We start from the raw sequence: 20,808 nt of genomic DNA on the forward strand, positions 1-20,808 counted from the left end.
GCCTCAGTGAACTTCTGATGTTATCCACAAGGTCATTTATATATATATATTGTGAACAGCAAAGGTCCTACGACACTCCCCTGCGGCACACCTGAAATCACTCTTACTTCAGAAGACTTCTCTCCATTGAGAATGACATGCTGTGTTCTGTCTAGGAACTCTTCAGTCCAATCACACAATTGGTCTGATAGTCCATATGCTCTAACATTGTTCATTAAACAACTGTGGGGAACTATATCAAAGTAAAGTGAAGAACTCATCGAGCCATGTTCAGAGCGCATTGTCATCCGGAAAGGAAATTCTTTCAACGTTATTTGACAGAGAGAGGAAAAGGTGAAAATTTGAGGGCATAAGATTCGGTGAATAAGCTGGGTGCAGAATGACTTCCCAACCCAACTTCTGTATAGTGTTTTTTGTCAGTTTAGTGGAACGCACATGAGTATTATCATGGAAAAGCATCACTTCATGCAGTCTTCCCAGTTGTCGTTCTTGAATTGCATCTGCAAGACATCTCAGTTGTTCACAATAAATCAGCAATGATGATTACACTTTAGCCAAGTAATTTGTAGTATACCACACTGTTTCTGTTCTACCAAATGCAGAACATTATTTTTTGTTGATGCGCTCAGGTCTTTTTAGGGGGAGCTGCTCCATTGTTTGGACACAACCATTCCTTTCTTTTCCTTATGCTACCATAAAAACACCATTTCTCATCATCAGTAACAATATATGACAGGAGCAGTTGAGACTGTTCATGAGCCAGCTGATGATGAGCAACAGACGCATGTATGGCCACCTGCTGATTTTTGTGATTTTGGCTTTGAGCATGCAGTAGCCGTGCACCTGATTTTTAAATCTTCTCCACTGCATGCAAATATCACACTATAGTGAAATGATCAGAGTTCATCACATTTGCCAGTTCTTGGGTACAATGATGCGAATTAATGCATTTAAACAATTTTCATCAAACTCCAATCATCATCTTGAACATGAGAAGTCACTGATGTTAAAATGATGCTCCTTAAAATGAGAAAACCATTTTCTTGCCATGCTCTATCCAATGGCGTTATCCTCACGCATGGCGCAACTGTTTCCAGTTGCCTCCACTGCTTTACTTCTCTACTGAATTCAAACAGAAGAATATGTTCCAATTTCTCAATCTGGCACTCCATTTTCTAGCTCCACTGACTATTTAATATGTGTGTGTTGGGGCTTATGGTCGCTCAACATCGAGGTCATCAGCGCCACTATTTAATAAATACACCCAAAGCAATCCGAATACCAACATGCAAAACAAAAATGCTACTAACCTACACACCAACCTATAGTATTTTTTCAATTTGAATTGTCACATTGCATACGAATAGCCAATAAGATTCAGATATTCATGACCATGAAAGTGGATGCTTTGTTTCCAATATGGCCATTCACAATGTAAACAAGAGCAGCATGGCTGCAGAGAACACTCCATTTGTGTTCAACTATCCTTAAGATATAAGCTGCAGAAATTTTGAGAAAATGAATAGTTTTCTTGGTGAATCAAATTTGAAGCACTACCAATCTACTCACAAGAAAAGAAGCCAGTGATGCTTTTCTTAGCCCTGCATCATCATGTAGCACATGGATATCCTACCCCAAAAAAAGAAAGACACCTATTGTCTTATATTTTCTACAACTTAGCATATTTGTTCCTTTCATGATACTAATTAAGGAACCAAAGTATTTCTGCTCCATCACAAACCATTTAGATTTTACAGCCTATTAAATTTTTTGGAATTTAACAAATTTTGGTTGCTGAGTGAAGGAAATACAGTATGTTAAAATATACAAAATAATGTTATTTCTTCCGTATTCACCCACAAATACTGATAAAAATGTTTACTATAAATCAATATGTAAAGAGTTCAGAGAAATGTGAATTAAAAAGTTATGAAATTTCTTCACACATCCAGGAAAAAATATTTAGCTGGAGTGTTCAAATTTTTTAAAACCAAATATGGAGACCCACACTAAGAGCAATATCATTGCAAGGGAAAAGTATAATAAAAAAACCATTTTTTATTCTTGTTCTAATCAATATACTTTATCAAACGAGAAAATGAAATGAATGGAATGTTTACTCCTTTGTTTTTATGTAATGCTTTGAATTGATTATCTATTGCTTTACCCGTATGAGTTTTGGAATCGAGTATGTTGCAGCTTTGCAGAAGTGCATAGCATCATACCACTGTTCCCTCATTTCCGCAAACTGCTGAACAACATTCATTTATACTGTGTACAGGCATGTATAGTTTAACTATTTTAGTAAGTAATTCTCCAGTTTCATATAGGAGTTGGTTGGTTGGTTTGGGGAAGGAGACCAGACAGCGTGGTCATCGGTCTCATCGGATTAGGGAAGGATGGGGAAGGAAGTCGGCCGTGCCCTTTCAGAGGAACCATCCCGGCATTTACCTGGAGTGATTTAGGGAAATCACGGAAAACCTAAATCTGGATGGCCGGACGCGGGATTGAACCGTCGTCCTCCCGAATGCGAGTCCAGTGTCTAACCACTGCGCCACCTAGCTCGGTCATATAGGAGAAAAAGATATATTAAAACAGTGTCGAAGTAGCTGTGAATGACATATTCCAACTGACAACTGAGCCCAGCCTCTAAATAATACAGTGGACAATAATTATTGTGATAAGCCTGACTAGTTACAGTGCTTTCAACACTTTATTTTATTTTGCTGTGTAATGGAGAAATGCAGTGTTGGGACAGCCATACAATCTACTGAACTGTCTGACATTAATTTAATTCTCTTAAAACTGAGAATGGAAGCGGGTGTAAAGTTAAAAACGTCTTCACCATCAATGTGTGCTTCTGAATAGTATATGGTTTTAAAAAAGGGGTTACTGCCACTCCATCAAGAAACATAAATTGTCAATTAAAAAAACACTTGGAATTATAACCAGATCACAGAGTAGACAAATTTCATCAAAGGGCTACAAAGTGAAAATAGGACAAAAACTTTACATCCTGCAAAAGGTGGGTGGGTGGGGGAGAAGCTTAATTCAGCGAAATTGGATGTTCCCCTATGGAACTGAATACCCTCGACAAACATAGTAGATTACCCTGTGGCAAAGAAAAATTAAAACGAGTGCGAGTGCATGAAAACATAAAACAAAAAATGTTAACTGTTCTTAAAGTTTATTTACCATGTCTGGGGGGGGAAAGAAAAGAGAGACTAGGAAATAAATGTGTCGGAAAAATCTGAAGGTATGGACAAGCTTGTTGATGTCACTAACAATGAATTATTCACTACATCACAAAACAAACAGCTTCAGATGCTGACAATTCCGGCTGCACTTAATTGGAGCTCAAAAACTATTCGAAGAGAAGTGTCTTTTAGCAGCATTTTAACACAGAAAATTTGAGTCCTGGAACTACCGAGTTAATAACTATGTTTTATCAGAATAATGAGCAGTACAGCACTTGCCTGGTACGAAAGACGCTGTGAGTATAGGAAGAAGCAATACAAAACAAAACAATTGATTTCATATAATCTTCATGGGCTCTACTCAGTTTTTTCGACTGGAATATCCTGACTTAAAAACTGGTTTTTCGAAATTTTGTTCTCTGACATTTAAGTTGCACATTTTGGTTGGCATCAATAGCACACACTTAGTGGCTTACACACAGTACATCAAAATGTTCTACTGATTCATGGAGCTATACAGGAATGAATTACAAAGACCTTATTTCATGCAATGTTTGTGAAGGAGCAGGAAGAAAATGTATGCTGAGGAATTGTGACAAGTGTCCATTAAAAGATTGTATTGTCAGTTTTCTCCACTCAAAATTCGAGGAAAATAATTCAGACATTAAATGAACAAGATTCTATACAGTGCAGTCAGTGGCTTTCAACTGACACAACTGAAATTATACGGTGCTGAAGGTCAGTTGGGGATTTCACTGATAAGTTAGTGTGGCAGCTGAACAAGTTAATACCACATTAAAACACAGCAAAGTCACAAACTTTTTTTTCCCAGTGATGGCTGAGGTGGCCAGTATAAAAATAAATATAATTTAATGAATCTGTGTTTGCATCAGAAAGAATTTCAGCTCGAAGCACAGAGGACAGTTTTTTTGCAATTAGTGATGGTAAAACAGAGTGAGGTATAGGTGGTACTATAAGACACTTAGGTAAGAAGGACTCCAGCGATGTCTGGACAGGCAGATAACAACAACAACAATAAATGGACTTCTCAAATTTTTCTAAGCCAATATTACAAATATTAACTTAAATCTTATCTCTAACATAATGTTTGATTCAACTTCCTGGCCTTTGCAGAATAGCATGAAAAACATTCAGACTGCTAACAACAGGAAAGAGTAATGACCCAGAAACAGCCAAATATTATAAAGCTACTGTGCTACATTAACAAAGGTTACCGTATTTACTAGAATCTAAGCCGCACTTTTTTTCTGGTTTTTGTAATCCAAAAAACCGCCTGCGGCTTAGAATCGAGTGCAAAGTAAGCGGAAGTTCTGAAAAATGTTGGTAGGTGCCGCCACAACTAACTTCTGTCGTCGAATAAATGTAGTGCTACACAGGCATGCTTTGCAGGCACAAAGATAAATACTGGCGCCAAAACCTCTGTGTCAGTAAATAAATTAAAAAAAGGTTAAAGACGAGCATTTTTCTCCGCCCCGAGTTTCGATCACTGCATTTTCATACATTATCCAACAAAGTAAATACAAATTAAGTATTGTTCATCTTCGAATTTAGCATCATTTCAATGTACTATGAAAATCCGACTGGCAAGACTGTTTGGGATGTTTGTCAATATGGCCAACTCTATGTTCTGAATGTTTTCTTACCTGTGAGAAGAGATGGTTGCTAATAGGAACTTTTATGAATTGTGAATCACATGCAATATTCTCTTCACCATAAGAATAATACGAATATAAACATTTTGCCACGTATTCTTTCGTGTTTGCTGCTATCTCATTTAAAATCTGTCTGCCTAATAAACTACGAAACTAGAGTGAGACAACAGCAAACGTGGAAGAATATACATATCATGTCATGTTTATATTCGTATTATTCTTGTGCCTAATAGTGATACAGTCAGAAATGAAGCACGGCAATTGACTAGATTTTTAAATCTAAGATGACTCTAATTTTTCTGTGCAGAATGTAATGTACTAAAGAGGCGTCTGCAAAAATTTTCAAACGGAGAAAAATTTTCGCTAAACTCTCGTTCAGAACATATTCATCATACGAATTCTATTATTTGGTTCCTGTTGATCATTATCAAAGAAAGCAGCAGTGTAAGTAACAACAAATAGCAGTCTCTTGCCATTGTTTCGCTAATGAGACGATTCCTCTCTTTTTTTTTCTTAATTGTAAGCGGTGGTAGCGTGCACAAAAGCAAGCCATGTCGCGAAGGTGAGAGGCCGTAAACACAGAATGCAACAAACAATGCATGACACAGTATAGTAATACATTTTTAGCTTAGAGTGACGTAAACACCTATAACAAAGAGAACGGCATTTATCATATCAAAGAAAAATAAGCAATCAATTCAAACCAGACAAGCATGTGAAAAAGGAAGGGTACCCGTATAAATACGCACGGAGTGCCTGACGCATAGCAATGGCTACCTGGTATAGCTTAACTGCTAAGCTTACGACTCTAACCTAACTACTGTAGCTGTATCGTCATTCATTCAACCTAAATTATGTCTCATATTACAATGGACCAACATTGTTTCGATTTGGAGGTGCGGCCTAAAACTTCTCTCTCCCCTTGAATTTCGAGTCTCAAATTTCAGGTGCGGCTTAGATTCGGGATATTTATGGGGAAAAGGTATCAGTCAAGAAGACGTGTAAAAATCAAATTTTAGGGCCAAATAGTTTTTGTGAAATCGAATGATGTGTGTGTCAAAGCAGTGGGAACACCATGTGTCTGCACAGGCGAGCAGTGCAGTGACGACAAAATCGCGCACAGCGCGGAATGCGGGGAGCACGTGTCTGCAGCAGCGAAAGGGTTAATGAAGAGACAAAGCACTAGAAATTTCGAAAAATTGCATTCAAACGAATTAAATTCGTTAAGCATGGCACTTCAATATTGTTTTTAAATAAAGAAAATATTATGTACCTCACAAGGATTGAACTCATAACCCTTCACATAGAAGCCGAACACCTTCACCATTACGCTAACGCAGCTCATTTGTATTCGCTACTCCTTGAGAAATATAACACGTTACGCAAAATACTGATAAACACCGTTGGTATATACACGCTTCGTCGAAGTACAATAGGAAATAAACAATTACCGCTGTTCTTTATTGTGAAAAAGCAGTTCGTGAGATTGATACAAACACCTTTCCTTGCTATCGCCTGAATTAGGAGTCTTATTGCTTGTTTTGTTTAATTAATTAATAGAATATGAAGCAGTTGGTATAAAGAATGCTTTTTCCAAACTTTCTATAAAAGAAAGTCTGCTATCAAGAAATTGCTTTTGTTCTATTACTTTATTTATTAGTGAAAGTTTCTAAAACTGAAGACACTCGTCCATGCTCTGCACTGCAGACGTCAGATGCGCAGAACGAACCTAAACTCGGCCGCCAACATAAATGACGCGCACTTCAGGAGAAAGGATGATCTACACTACTCAAGGTTAAATCTAACTTTAGCTCAGAAGGGGGTAAATTATGCTGCCACAAAAGTCATTGGTCACTTACCTAATAGCAAATTAAAAGAATTTATTAATGGCAACTCCTCCTACTCATTAGAGGAATTTTTGGATATAGGAAGTGGGTAATTTCCCAACCGCCCCCCCCTCCAAAATATATATATATATATATATATATATATATATACACTCCTGGAAATTGAAATAAGAACACCGTGAATTCAGTGTCCCAGGAAGGGGAAACTTTATTGACACATTCCTGGGGTCAGATACATCACATGATCACACTGACAGAACCACAGGCACATAGACACAGGCAACAGAGCATGCACAATGTCGGCACTAGTACAGTGTATATCCACCTTTCGCAGCAATGCAGGCTGCTATTCTCCCATGGAGACGATCGTAGAGATGCTGGATGTAGTCCTGTGGAACGGCTTGCCATGCCATTTCCACCTGGCGCCCCAGTTGGACCAGCGTTCGTGCTGGACGTGCAGACCGCGTGAGACGACGCTTCATCCAGTCCCAAACATGCTCAATGGGGGGCAGATCCAGAGATCTTGCTGGCCAGGGTAGTTGACTTACACCTTCTAGAGCACGTTGGGTGGCACGGGATACATGCGGACGTGCATTGTCCTGTTGGAACAGCAAGTTCCCTTGCCGGTCTAGGAATGGTAGAACGATGGGTTCGATGACGGTTTGGATGTACCGTGCACTATTCAGTGTCCCCTCGATGATCACCAGTGGTGTACGGCCAGTGTAGGAGATCGCTCCCCACACCATGATGCTGGGTGTTGGCCCTGTGTGCCTCGGTCGTATGCAGTCCTGATTGTGGCGCTCACCTGCACGGCGCCAAACACGCATACGACCATCATTGGCACCAAGGCAGAAGCGACTCTCATCGCTGAAGACGACACGTCTCCATTCGTCCCTCCATTCACGCCTGTCGCGACACCACTGGAGGCGGGCTGCACGATGTTGGGGCGTGAGCGGAAGACGGCCTAACGGTGTGCGGGACCGTAACCCAGCTTCATGGAGACTGTTGCGAATGGTCCTCGCCGATACCCCAGGAGCAACAGTGTCCCTAATTTGCTGGGAAGTGGCGGTGCGGTCCCCTACGGCACTGCGTAGGATCCTACGGTCTTGGCGTGCATCCGTGCGTCGCTGCGGTCCGGTCCCAGGTCGACGGGCACGTGCACCTTCCGCCGACCACTGGCGACAACATCGATGTACTGTGGAGACCTCACGCCCCACGTGTTGAGCAATTCGGCGGTACGTCCACCCGGCCTCCCGCATGCCCACTATACGCCCTCGCTCAAAGTCCGTCAACTGCACATACGGTTCACGTCCACGCTGTCGCGGCATGCTACCAGTGTTAAAGACTGCGATGGAGCTCCGTATGCCACGGCAAACTGGCTGACACTGACGGCGGCGGTGCACAAATGCTGCGCAGCTAGCGCCATTCGACGGCCAACACCGCGGTTCCTGGTGTGTCCGCTGTGCCGTGCGTGTGATCATTGCTTGTACAGCCCTCTCGCAGTGTCCGGAGCAAGTATGGTGGGTCCGACACACCGGTGTCAATGTGTTCTTTTTTCCATTTCCAGGAGTGTATATCAATATAATAGAGGGAAACATTCCACAAGGGAAAAATATATCTAAAAACAAAGATGATGTGACTTACCGAACGAAAGCGCTGGCAGGTCGATAGACACACAAACACACACACAAAATTCAAGCTTTCGCAACAAACTGTTGCCTCATCAGGAAAGAGGGAAGGAGAGGGAAAGACGAAAGGATGTGGGTTTTAGGGGAGAGGGTAAGGAGTCATTCCAATCCCGGGAGCGGAAGGACTTACCTGACTCCTTACCCTCTTCCCTAAAACCCACATCCTTTCGTCTTTCCCTCTCCTTCCCTCTTTCATGATGAGGCAACAGTTTGTTGCGAAAGCTTGAATTTTGTGTGTGTGTTTGTGTTTGTTTGTGTGTGTTTGTGTGTGTTTGTGTGTCTATCGACCTGCCAGCGCTTTCGTTCGGTAAGTCACATCATCTTTGTTTTTAGATATACAACCAATGTATAACCAGGAATAACTGGGGCTACAAGAATCAGTAGTGATGCAAAACCAGATCTAACATCCATTTTGCATAACAAGAGGCAAACTTTATTTGCAGAACTAAATGATTTATGTTCTGTGTTTTTTTTTACTTTTTACAGCTCACATTTTTGCCAAGTTATGGTATTTTCATATGGTTGGTGATATATACGGCAAAGAGAAAGATCTGCCTATAAAATTTCTACATCCTCATAGTCCATCAGACATTTTTCTGGTCTGAGAGAGAAGATTCATGTGTCCTGCATGTCACTACACTTGTGGACTCTCTGAACACAGTGAATAGGAGAACTTACAGTTTACTCAAGCATTCATGGCATATGTTTATATTCAATTTTCGAAAATACCGAAGGCACTTAAAGAACAATGACCTAGATTCTAGAATTATTATTTTTTAAATAATATTCCCTCAAGCAATATAATCAATCTTGTTTGAACTACTCAATACTGTTGACTCCTCAAGTTTTTAAAGCATAATGGATGTTGTTAAAGAAAACAATATGTAAATTCAGTACCTTGTAAGGAAGCATGTGAATTTTGTTAAGTAATAAACAGTGAAGGAGTGAAAAACCCATTAATTTTGTTTCTCATTTGGTTGAGTGCTTTGGAATAACAATAATAATAATAATAATAATAATAATAATAATAATAATAATAATGAACTGGTAAATAAGGATGATATAAATTAATTTATATATTTGAAAACATTTAGTTCCTCCACCTGACAAGCTACGGCTGTGAAATTCCAAAAACTTTAGCTGCCTGTAAAACACAAACCACTTGGAACAGAGCAAAAATATTTTAGGTTCTTACTTAAATCCATAAATGGAACAAATATGCGATAATATACCAAAATCTAAGACCATAGGTACCAAGGTGTGGTTGGAATGACCCACATATAAACTATTCACTGCAGCATGTAAATGGGAAATAAATAAATAAAAAATCAGAAATTTGTAACTGTCATACCTGATCTTCCAATTTTCTCACACACTTCTGGCGTCTGTGACTGAAGTCAACAATAGACTCCATCTTTTCAAACTGGGCTTTATGAATGCTGTTGAAATCTGGCATTTTGCGAGCTGAGCCTTTTCCTTTCAATGACGTATCCTTCGAACTGGAAGGAAACTTTTTACTGGATGAAGTTTTCAGAATACTGGCCGGACGCTTCTTGACTGAAGGATGTGGAGCTGTGAATCACAAGATTTTCAGTTCACATTCACTAATTAAGTGTCTTGTGATCATTCTTACATTATTGTTAGTATTTGTAGGCATTTTTCATCAGTTGCTGGTTTTCAATGCTGTCCATTGTTTGTAGAACACTATATCCTGTCTTTTACAACCGAATTTTATTTGGTTACTCAACAAATGTGTGAAGCCTCACAGCTTAGACTACTATTCAGTGGTGAACAATACTACTACTACTACTACTACTGCTGCTACTAGTATTCTAGAAGTCTATGCCTCTAGCAATTGAGAGAAACGTGTTATGTTAAGAAATAAAACTAATTTGTAACTGACGAGTAACAATTATTATTCTCTACAAAGGGAACAGCATTTGCAACAGGTTTTACATGATGCAAAGCAATTTTCCTCAGAAATAAATTATGCAGAACATGATTATAATTTTATCCTTAAAAACATATCAGAAACAGACCACATGTATATGATTCTCCCAAACAGAATATTGCTATATGTGTACAGCACAATTCTGTCTCGATTTTAAAAAGTCAAGTACTTTTTACATGTGCATGAATGTAAGTAAATAAAATTAGTCAGTTGGCTGTACTTCACAAGTCAACCTTTTACACATGCAAATAATAAAAACAAATCAACTAAGACAAGACTATATCAGTGTAAGTGATTAATGATGAGTGTAATGCAAAGTGGTATTAGCATTTAGTTATCAGAAAAAATTTCAATTCAGGTGTGCAACAATGTCCATAAATAAAAAGTTATATAACTGATTGATGCAATTCTAAGGTAAAATTTGTGTTATGGCTATGTAATGAAAATTTCTTATGTTCTTTAATTGACATCTTTACCAATGATCTGGCACTGAGCTGAGGACAGTGGGAAGACTTACTTCCTTTGTAGTGGCTGCTTCTCTGTTTACTATTCACTGAAACTGGAGTTGAAAATTTTGGAGTACTGTCCACAGAGCTAGAAAAAGATGCTGTTTCTACTGCAGCTGCAAACCTAACTGAACGTTTGCGAGCAGGTGTCTGAAGAATGGAATCTTGTTCAGCCACTTCAAATGTACTGTTCAGAATTTCGGCAATATCCTCCTCATTCTGATCAGTAATTGGCACTAAAAGTTCATCATTTCTTTCTATATTTTCTGTCATATGTGTAGAAGAAGTCCCACATTCTTGTAATGGCGGTGCAAGATCACTAACCTCTGAAACAGAAAATAAAGGAAACAAATAAAAGTGGCATGAAAAATTACATAAAAATGTAGAAAGAATAATACTGTAGCTTGGACCTGAATTGTTTCTATAATTAACATGTACAATAAAAATACTGGATATATGTGCCCTATCATGGTAGTTAAAATAAGAGTTCCATGACATCCAGCACGATTGTTTATACGCTGCAGATTTATTCTTGTTACTTGTGATGCAATAATATCAGACTGTAGTAAATAATTTGACAAAAGTTCGAACTACATGTCCTGCTACTTGTATTAAAATCTGAGACATTAAACACAGTAAACATTTCCTTGTGTGCAATTAGTGACATTCACATTAAACACATGTTAACTTTGTAAAAAGGAGAAATGAGAAAATTAAATCAGCTGCCAAAATATTCCACCAGTTACTACATTAAAAACAGACCTCCTCCTCCATAACTTACCATTTCACACAAATGTCCAACATTATATGAGAACTAATGAGACTAAATGAAACCAACATGCATGTTATTCTGAGGAGATCAGTAGTTCAATTAAAATCTAAAACCTTTATTGTAGCCTCTTTTAATGTATCTTTCATGAGCACTGCATAAGTGCCACAGAGAAAATTGCAAGTCAGTGGCATAACATTTTGCTAGTTTCCCTTTGTTGTTGGTATGTGCTTCCGATGAAATGTGATAGTGTCCAGGAGGTAAAAATTATAGTGTGCTCTATCAGCATTATATGGTGTAAAAGTGTCAAAATGCCCACCAAATTACAAGTATTGGGATACAAACATTGCAAAGGTATTAATATATTATTTACAGAAACCACAAATAAAGAAGAAAATAAAATTGGGCAAAAATCAAATCTCCTTGTGAACCAGACATTTTACTTCACCATCGGATTCAATTTTAGTTTTATGCTTATGGAATTAAACAGTTTTTGGGTCTGTAATAATTAAGTTAGGGCTGGAATGAGATTTTCAGTCTGCAGCAGTGTGTGCGCTGATACGAAACTTCCTGGCAGACTAAAGCTGTGTGCCGAACCGAGACTGGAACTCAGGATCTTTGTCTTTCATGGGCAAGTGCTCTACCATCTGAGCTAGCCAAGCACGACTCACGGCCCATCCTCACAGCTTTAATTCTGCCAGTACCTTGTCTCCTACCTTCCAAACTTCACCAGTTCTGCAAGTCTCACAAGAGAACTTCTGTGAAATTTGGAAGGTAGGAGACGAGGTACTGGCAGAATTAAAGCTTTGAGGATGGGTCGTGAGTCGTGCTTGGGTAGCTCAGATGGTAGAGCACTTGCCTGCGAAAGACAAAGGTCCAGAGTTCGAGTCTCGGACTGCTCGGTCCGGCACACAGTTTTAGTCTGCCAGGAAGTTTCAGCTTAGAGCTGCTTATGCTCAAATAATCTGTTCTACTATTTCTAGAAATTTACGATGATGTCTCTGAATATGGGTGCGATTACATTCTAACAAAAAATGAAAATTGAACACCAATTACAGTGAGAGCAGGAACGTAAAATATTTGTTGGTTTACAAAGCATCCACAGTGTAAAAACCAGTAAAGTATGGGTAATAAACAAGAGAGAAGAATATTATAACAGATGTAAATCACAATGCTAACAATAAGGCAACTATATAAACACATAGGGCATAGGCTTCTGCTGATATGCCAATTCAATTAAAATACTTTTGGCCATACTGTCATGTCACAACATAAAATTCTTATCACAATAAAGTGAATTGATGTATCAGCATTATTTTAGCAGACTTCTTCAGGGATAGACTTGTTGTTGGAAGTATGTACTTCTTATATTACATCAATACTGTTGTCGTACCACCACCACCACCAAAATTCAGTCTTTCTTGGCTCTAAAATATATTTTTTCCATTGTAGAACAGAGAGAGGGGGCTTATGGCAGAATATTTGTGACACTCAGGAGAAAGATGACTCTGTAATGCCAAGCACCAACCAGTGAGACAGTGGCTGTCAGACTTGGTATGGATTTTTTACACCTGTCCAGAAAAAATGAAACTACTGGTAAAGATACTAAAGCACTACTTTGAGCCATATCATTTCCTTTGTTGTTTTGTGGACGTCACATATGAAGTCTAGGATTATGACCCTCCATCAAGATGATAAATGCACAGAGACTTCATGTATTCCCTCCGAATGAAGCCCTATTACAGTCCTGAGGAGCAGATCAATGATAGTGAAGTTTCTACGGGACAGGTTACCTTCAACACTTGTCTCAGTGAATAGGATCTGCAAGGACTGCAATACAAAGGACCGATGACAAAATCTAGATCCAGAGTGCTGTAGTCAGCTGCAATGTGTACTTCTGAAACATGGGGTCACTGATCAGGAGAGGGAGCAATGCCAGGAGTTGGGCTGCATGTAGTGCCACACAGTGGTTAGAATTGTCAACTGGTGTGCCGTGCGTGGACAGGTTGAACTCAACCACCAGCAATAATTTGTTATTTAGTATTTATCATTTCTGTAAGATTTTAGAAATTTCTTGATTTGTCTAAATTGCAGCATCCATTTAGGAATCAAATTCTGTTCTGGCAGTATACTGGGACTCACACTAAACATGTTTTTGTGCTTTGTGTGGTACTTTACAGACAACCCTGCTTTTGAATTTAGACTTTATTGTCGATACACTGTATTAAGAAATGGAAAGGGGGGAGGGGGGGGAGGAGACACTCTACATTGGTGCATATTTGGTGCTCTATGCACTTCAGAAATTTGAAGTTTATTCAGGGGTGACCATTTCTGTGCAGCACTATGGGTTTTTGAGTTGGACAACATCATTGTAGGAGGTTAAATCCATTTTCATCCATCTCAATACAGATGGTACAGCTGCATTTTATGTTGACAAATTAAACTAACTTAAAATATTACTGTGAAAGTACACTTATAATGAATAAAATTTAAAGTAACGTATTTTTGAGTCTGTATGTCAGAAATATTTTTATACTTTAAAGAGAAGTGCACGACAAGATGTAAAAAACCCATCTCTCAGCTCCTTAGTTTTAATGATATTCAAGGAGACTTATGACACTAAATGAGGAGAGCTATTACCCAGGTTTATTGGCTTGCTTACATTGTATTGTTTACTATGCAAAGTTCTGAACAGTTACAAAGCAACAAAGACTGGGATTATAACAGGATGACATTGAGTGAAACTCATTTGTGGAAGCGATGACTCAGTTTCTTTGAAATGTGATAGAGACGTCATAAAATCTGTGTAAAAAATGTGAAAAGAGGTATATCGTACACTGACTGCAAGTGCTGGTACAACAGCAAATGTAAAAGTGAATCAGAAATATATAAAAGATGAACACAAGTGGATATGCAGTCATTGCGTAGTAAGTGCCACAAAAAATGATATAATGAACACACTAATTCCAAAAGAAAACAATGTGTGTGGTAACAGATAATTTAGAGACAGTGAATTCAAAATATCAAGAGCTTGTGAGGAAGTCAAGAGCCGGATATGAAATATAAAGCACTCTCAGGAACATCGCTTAGCACGAGACAACTTTGTTACTAACCAGTCATTCCGTACAGGAAACATGGTGTGTACCAAACAAAATGTGCAAATAACCTCCAACATGATAAGTACAGGCCCCAAAATAGTGCTGTCAAATTTTCAGCACTACACACTAACTATGGTAATAAAACCAATGTAGACAAACAGAAAAGCAACAACAAAAATTCTGAAAATAAAATTCTGAAATGAGCTTCTTGATGTGAAGATGCACTAAAGGACTACTCCTGTAAGCTGACAGTCATGAGAAAGACCCCTCCACAGGTTTTAGAGAGAGAGCAGACATTCAAAACATTAGATTTTCGTGAACATAAAACCAGATGTCAAGGTAAATGAAGTGGTAGAAATATGCCTGCCGCAGCCTTCGTCAAATCTCACCCATCCAGTGCTAACTTGGTAGTCCTACGGCAAACCCGGTACTTCGTTTCCCCTCACATCCTTTCTTCACCTGTCCTCCTCCTAGCATACAAACTACATATCCCACCCATTGGATTCTTTTGCTCTTCAGCTTCTGCAGTATTTTCGGTTGTTGCATCAAGAGGTAGATTTCCTTATTCTTTCTCCTTCTTCATTCTCCTTTATAGAAGATTGGTCTGCATATCTTCCCCATTAATTTTCTTTCAAATATTGATGGTTTATCCTTTTCTTGTTTAGTCATGCTCCAGGTTTCTGAACTGTACACGACTCCTGGGCATATTAAAGTATCATATTTTCATATTAGTATTTGCTGAAGTGTCTCACTGAGCACACCAATATCACAAGTATTTGAAGAGACAAACTCTCTTGAATGTCATGCCATCCATCTCAAGAAATTATTGCTGCTCTTGTTTTCTTCCTAAACGCATGAGCTCTGTTTTGCCTTGATTCACCTTTAGCCCAACCTCCTGTGCATAGTTTTACATTTTCTAATACATTTCCCTAACTCATTGTGGCGTCACAAGCACAGCACGCACCACCAGGCAGCACCACAACCATCATTAGTTTGACAAGCCACTGCAGAGAAGGCACACAGCCCAGCGACTTATGCACCAAGAAGTCTCTCAGCACTAGCGCCACCAGAGACGTGATATGCGCCAGCACCACAGCGGAGCGGGCAGTTACAAGTCAAGTGGCCACGAAAGCCGTAACAATTTTGTAGTTACAAGTCAGCTCGACTATCAAGAAGACTGCCTGTGTACTTTGCAACTCATCTGCTTCTAGCAAGTCCAAACCCACCTGACTTCAGTGAATATTTAGTGTGACAAGAACTGTTTATTATCAAGCCTTAGCTTCTGGAATAGTAGTTGAACTTCAGTATCTGCTGTCGGTGCCAATTTGTATTCGCAAATAAATGCGAGCGTTCTTGTCACTAATCATTATCACTGTTCTCCTCATTCTCCTCTCACAGCAATTCCCTCAACGCACTATAAGTAGTTGTGGGTGGTGACAAGTAAAATCTCCTCCTGTGGTTGTATCAAAAGTACAGTACACAAGATGGTACCGAGAAAGGAATGGATTTGCACAAGTTACATGATTAGTTTCTGGTTTTGTCCACCAACCAACCCTTATTACTTGTTATTTCCTTTTATATGTCTAGTATGTGGACTTTGGACGCGGGACAGACACTACTACAGAGACATGTGTGTTATTTTGTGTGTGGTGTCTAACCCAAATTCGTTACAGGCATGGCTTCTTCATCACAAGACATTTCTCCAATGTGTGTTATTCAGTTACAGGTTGGGCAAATCAAGCAGTTGCTGCAAGCTGTCATGCAGCTAACACAACAACAGCACAATCTACAAGTGACATAGCCGCCTCAGCTGCAGCCTCCATCAGCCATTCCACCATTCTGCAGTTTCAGCAAATTGCACAAGGACTGGTCAGAATACTTAGTTCAACTGTGAATCATATGGAGGTACATCAACTGTAGCATACAAACAACAAAGCATTTTTTCTTTCCATAGTGGACACAGAAGTTTACAGGCTCACAGTGACATTGTTTCCTGACAAACAACCAGAATGGTTAGTTTTTGAAACTTTAGTTAGCAAGTTAGCAACTTACTATGATGAACCAACACTCGTGGCTGCTGCAAGGTTCAAGTTTTTCCACCTTCAGTAGGCAGAAGGTCAAACTCAAACAGTGGATCACTGAATTACAGGGTTTAACTAGGCACTTCAAATTTTTGTGTTGTCATGGACAATCATACAGTGATGTCATGCTGCATGACACTATTAACTCAAAATATTTGTGACAATAGAATTTGTGCTGCTATTTTGAAATAACCTGATCTTTCTTTAGATGTAGTGTTACAATTAACTAAGGCTCAGGACATTAAGTGTGATACGCAGATATCAAATATTAACTAATTCCATAGTGTTAGTGTTAGTAATGCTATAGAATGTAAACAGTCCTAAACAGTCCCGTGCCCATTCTACCTGTGTGAAAAAGCATGTGACGTCACATACAGAGATTAACAGTGACATGCCACACTAACATAACACTGGTAGACAGAAAAACATTACAAAGTCTTGAGCAAAGTGCTTTAGTCGCCGTCAGCGTGCTCAGTGCTCAAGTTGCGATACTATCTGCCATATTTGTAAGACAAAAGGTCATGTTCTGTCAGTGTGAATGAAAAAGCTGCATGGACAGAAAATTCCAAGCAACAGGCCACTAAACAAGTTAAAATTCTTAACATTGTCATGGTGCAGCCATCCACGGAACAGTATGAACCATTTGCTGTAGTAAACGTTGTGAAAGGTTGCCCCAGAACAAAACATTGCGAGCACCAGTCAGGTGATTTTCATGTACCAAACAAGTCACGCCGACGCAAACACAGATCCACTACTAAATCTTTGTCCACTTCACCTGTTACATATTGTAGTAGCTCAAAGCAATGGATAGGAAGTGACAGTTCTCTCTTGAATATGGAATGTAGTTGGACAAGGTGTTTGTTACATTGACAGTAGCTAAGAAAGCTGTCAAATTGCAACTGGACACTGGTGCTTCAGTTACACTTCTGAACAAACTTACTTATGAACACTTAGGTTCACCAATAATGAGTCCAGCTGTGCTCGTGTTAGGTTATAACGAACAGGAAATTCTAGTTTTAGGAACTTTCCGTATGCCAGTTATGTTTCAGGTATAATGAAGACAGCTGTATTCACAGTGCTTTCTGCCAAGTCTTTGCAGAATTATTTTGGCTTAGATTCTTTTGACATTTTTGGATTGTCAGTCTATAAATCAGTGCCGCAAATTTCACCAGGTCTGCCTACATACAAGCTTCAAGACAGAACTTTTTAGCAATAGTCTGGGCTGTGCGCACAATTTTTTAGTGAGCTAAGCAAGTGCCCATGGCCATTAGGGAACAGGCCTATGAACAATTACGACGATGGGAAGCTGATGGAATCATGAGGCCAATCAGTGCAAGTCAGTGGCCTAACCCATTATTCATCCTTCACAAACCTTCAGGAAATCTTCGGCTTTATGTTTATTTTAAGTCGAGTGAACTCTCAGACAGTGACAGACACGTACCCTTTGTCTCGCCCAGAGGAACTGGTCGACAGACTATGAGAGGGACCTTGCGGGCTGAACTCTTGCGAGGTCGTTGGCATCGCACCCTGCTTCATACACTGTGCCCACCAACGAGGAGTACCACTTAGTACAAAGATTCTCACTTTCAGATCCAAGATCCAGGGCGCAGTACTATTCAGGGCCTTCCAGCCTGGACAGTGATGGCAAAGGGGGACCGTTTCATGTGCCACTGGACAACAAGTTCTTAGTTTCACCCATTAGTGTCACAGCTCAAAAGACACCAAAACCAGGTTCACTCTTTGACATTTCATGATTCAACCATTGTGTTTCGATTTACTGATTCAGCATGCAATTAGGCGCCAGGGTCGTAGCTGTCTGCTATGGACCAGATGGCATCTCAGCCCGAGGCGGTTCCCGTGGAGGTGGGCATGCCCTCATTCCTGATACCATCATCACAGCAGCCCATTTCACAGTGCGTGAAGCCTCTGCACTTTGCTGCCTTCCTCTTGAGGGGTGTCCTCCATCATTCGAGACTATGGCCCTGGACGTAGGAGGGCACCCTCCCTGCGGTTTGTCAGGCATTCATGTGGGTGCTCAGGGCGAGGCAGATGGGAGCCTGTCACCAGCTTCAGTTCCAGTTCCCGTACCATCTGCTGCACCTGCACCCAGGCCTCGCCCTTGCCGTCAGTTCTACTGCAATCATATGTGACCAGGGCCAGGAGATCTGAGGGGGACCATTGTGGTGTCGTAAGAACAGCATGCACCGCCAAGCAGCAGCACAGGCGTCGAGTTTGGTGACACCCCACTCCAGAGGTGGTGTATAGCCCAATGATTGTTGCACCAAGAAGTCGCAGCAGTGGCACTGCCAGAGAAATGATATGCGCCAGTGCCACGGCAGAGCAGGCAATTACAAGTCAGCTCGACTACTGAGAAAATCGCCTTCTACTTGTATAGTTCCTGCAGCATCATTTGCTTCTAGGGAGTCCATACCAGCCCGTCTTGAATGAACATTCTTGTGGGACAAGAGCTGTTTACCATCTAGCCTTAGCTTCTGGAATAGTAGTTGAACTTAAAGATCTGCTGCCTCAGCCGATTTGTACAAAGTAGAGTATTTGTCAATAAATGTGTGTGTGTTCTTGTCACTAACTACTATCAGTGTATAGCACTGGTCCCCTAAAGTGTAATCTATCTGACTGGCAGTTCTTCCATTTGGGGAGCACCAGGTTCTTTATGAATTCTCTTGTGTTTGAAGTTAAGTCAAACTTATTTCAGGTTCTTTCCGATAGCTAAGTTGATCATCCTCTGACCATTCTCACTGGTCTTGTCGTACAAACTGCATTCCTACAGTTGGTACATAGAGTAGTTCTTTTACTCCTTTTCCATTAAAACCTCCAGGAGCTATCTTGATATTTCTAGTTGATGTGCTCTCAATTGTTTGTTCTAGTTGGTAATAAAGTGTGATGTCTGACACTGTTTCCAAGAACTATGTAGGATGTTCTCTTGTCAACAGCTTTTAAGTCTTTAATCAGATTTGCTACTTTGTTATGTATTACAAAACCAGCTCTGAAGTTATATTTACCGTATTTACTCGAATCTAAGCCGCACTCTAATCTAAGCCGCACCTGAAAAATGAGACTCGAAATAAAGGGAAAAAAAATTTCCCGAATCTAAGCCGCACCTGACATTTGAGACTTGAAATTCAAGGGCGGGAGGGGGGGGGGGGGGGGAGGGGGCGCACCTCCAAATCGAAACAAAGTTGGTCCATTGTCATATGAGACACAATTTACGTCGAATGAATGACGATACAGCTATAGTAGTTTGGTTCGAGTTGTAAGCTTAGCAGTTAAGCTTTATCAGGTAGCCATTGCAATGCGTCACGCGCTCCGTCCGTATTTATACGAGTACCCTTCCTTTTTCACTTGCTTCATCTGGTTTGAATCGATTGCTGATTTTGCTTCGATCTGATAAGTGCCTTTTCTTTGTTATAGGTGTATACGTCACTCTAAGCTGAAAATGCATTTCTGTACTGTGTCATGCATTGTTCGTCCCATTCTGATAGTGCGTGTTTACGGCCTGTCGCCGCTAGCGGCATGGCTTGCTTTTGTACGCGCTACCACCGCTTACAATAAAAAGAAAGAGAGGAATTGTCTCATTAGCGAAACAATGGCAAAAGACTGCTATTTGTTGTTACTTACACTGCTGCTTTCTTTGATAATGATCAACAAGAACCAAATAATAGACTGCGTATGATAGAACATGTTCTGAACGAGAGTTAGGCGAAAATTTTTCTCCGTTTGAAAATCTTTGCGGCCGCTTCTTTAGTACATCAAATTCTGCACAGAAATTAGTCATCATCTTAGATTTATAAATCTAGTCAGTTGCTGTGCTTCATTTCTGACTGTATCACTACTAGGCATAAGAATAATACGAATATAAACATGACACGATACGTATATTCTTCGGCGTTTGCTGTTGTCTCACTCTAGTTTCGTAGTTTATTGGGCAGACAGGATTTAAATGAGATAGCAGCAAACACGAAAGAATACATGGCAAAATG

The 20,808-nt window shown here is 39.9% G+C and overlaps 1 protein-coding gene across 1 annotated transcript in view; it reads right to left on the bottom strand.

The window, feature by feature from the left end:
• Positions 1–20,808, bottom strand: part of LOC126257631 (uncharacterized) — a 163,061-nt gene that overhangs the window by 19,570 nt on the left and 122,683 nt on the right. Inside the window, exons 13-14 of the mRNA XM_049955579.1 lie at positions 10,874–11,188; positions 9,757–9,977 (exon numbers count right to left, since the gene is read on the bottom strand). Of these exons, the coding sequence (XP_049811536.1) occupies positions 9,757–9,977; positions 10,874–11,188 (536 nt within the window). The remainder of the gene's footprint in view (positions 1–9,756; positions 9,978–10,873; positions 11,189–20,808) is intronic.

Source organism: Schistocerca nitens, chromosome 1 (genome assembly GCF_023898315.1).
Source record: "Schistocerca nitens isolate TAMUIC-IGC-003100 chromosome 1, iqSchNite1.1, whole genome shotgun sequence".
NCBI classification, from domain to species: Eukaryota; Metazoa; Arthropoda; class Insecta; order Orthoptera; family Acrididae; genus Schistocerca; species Schistocerca nitens.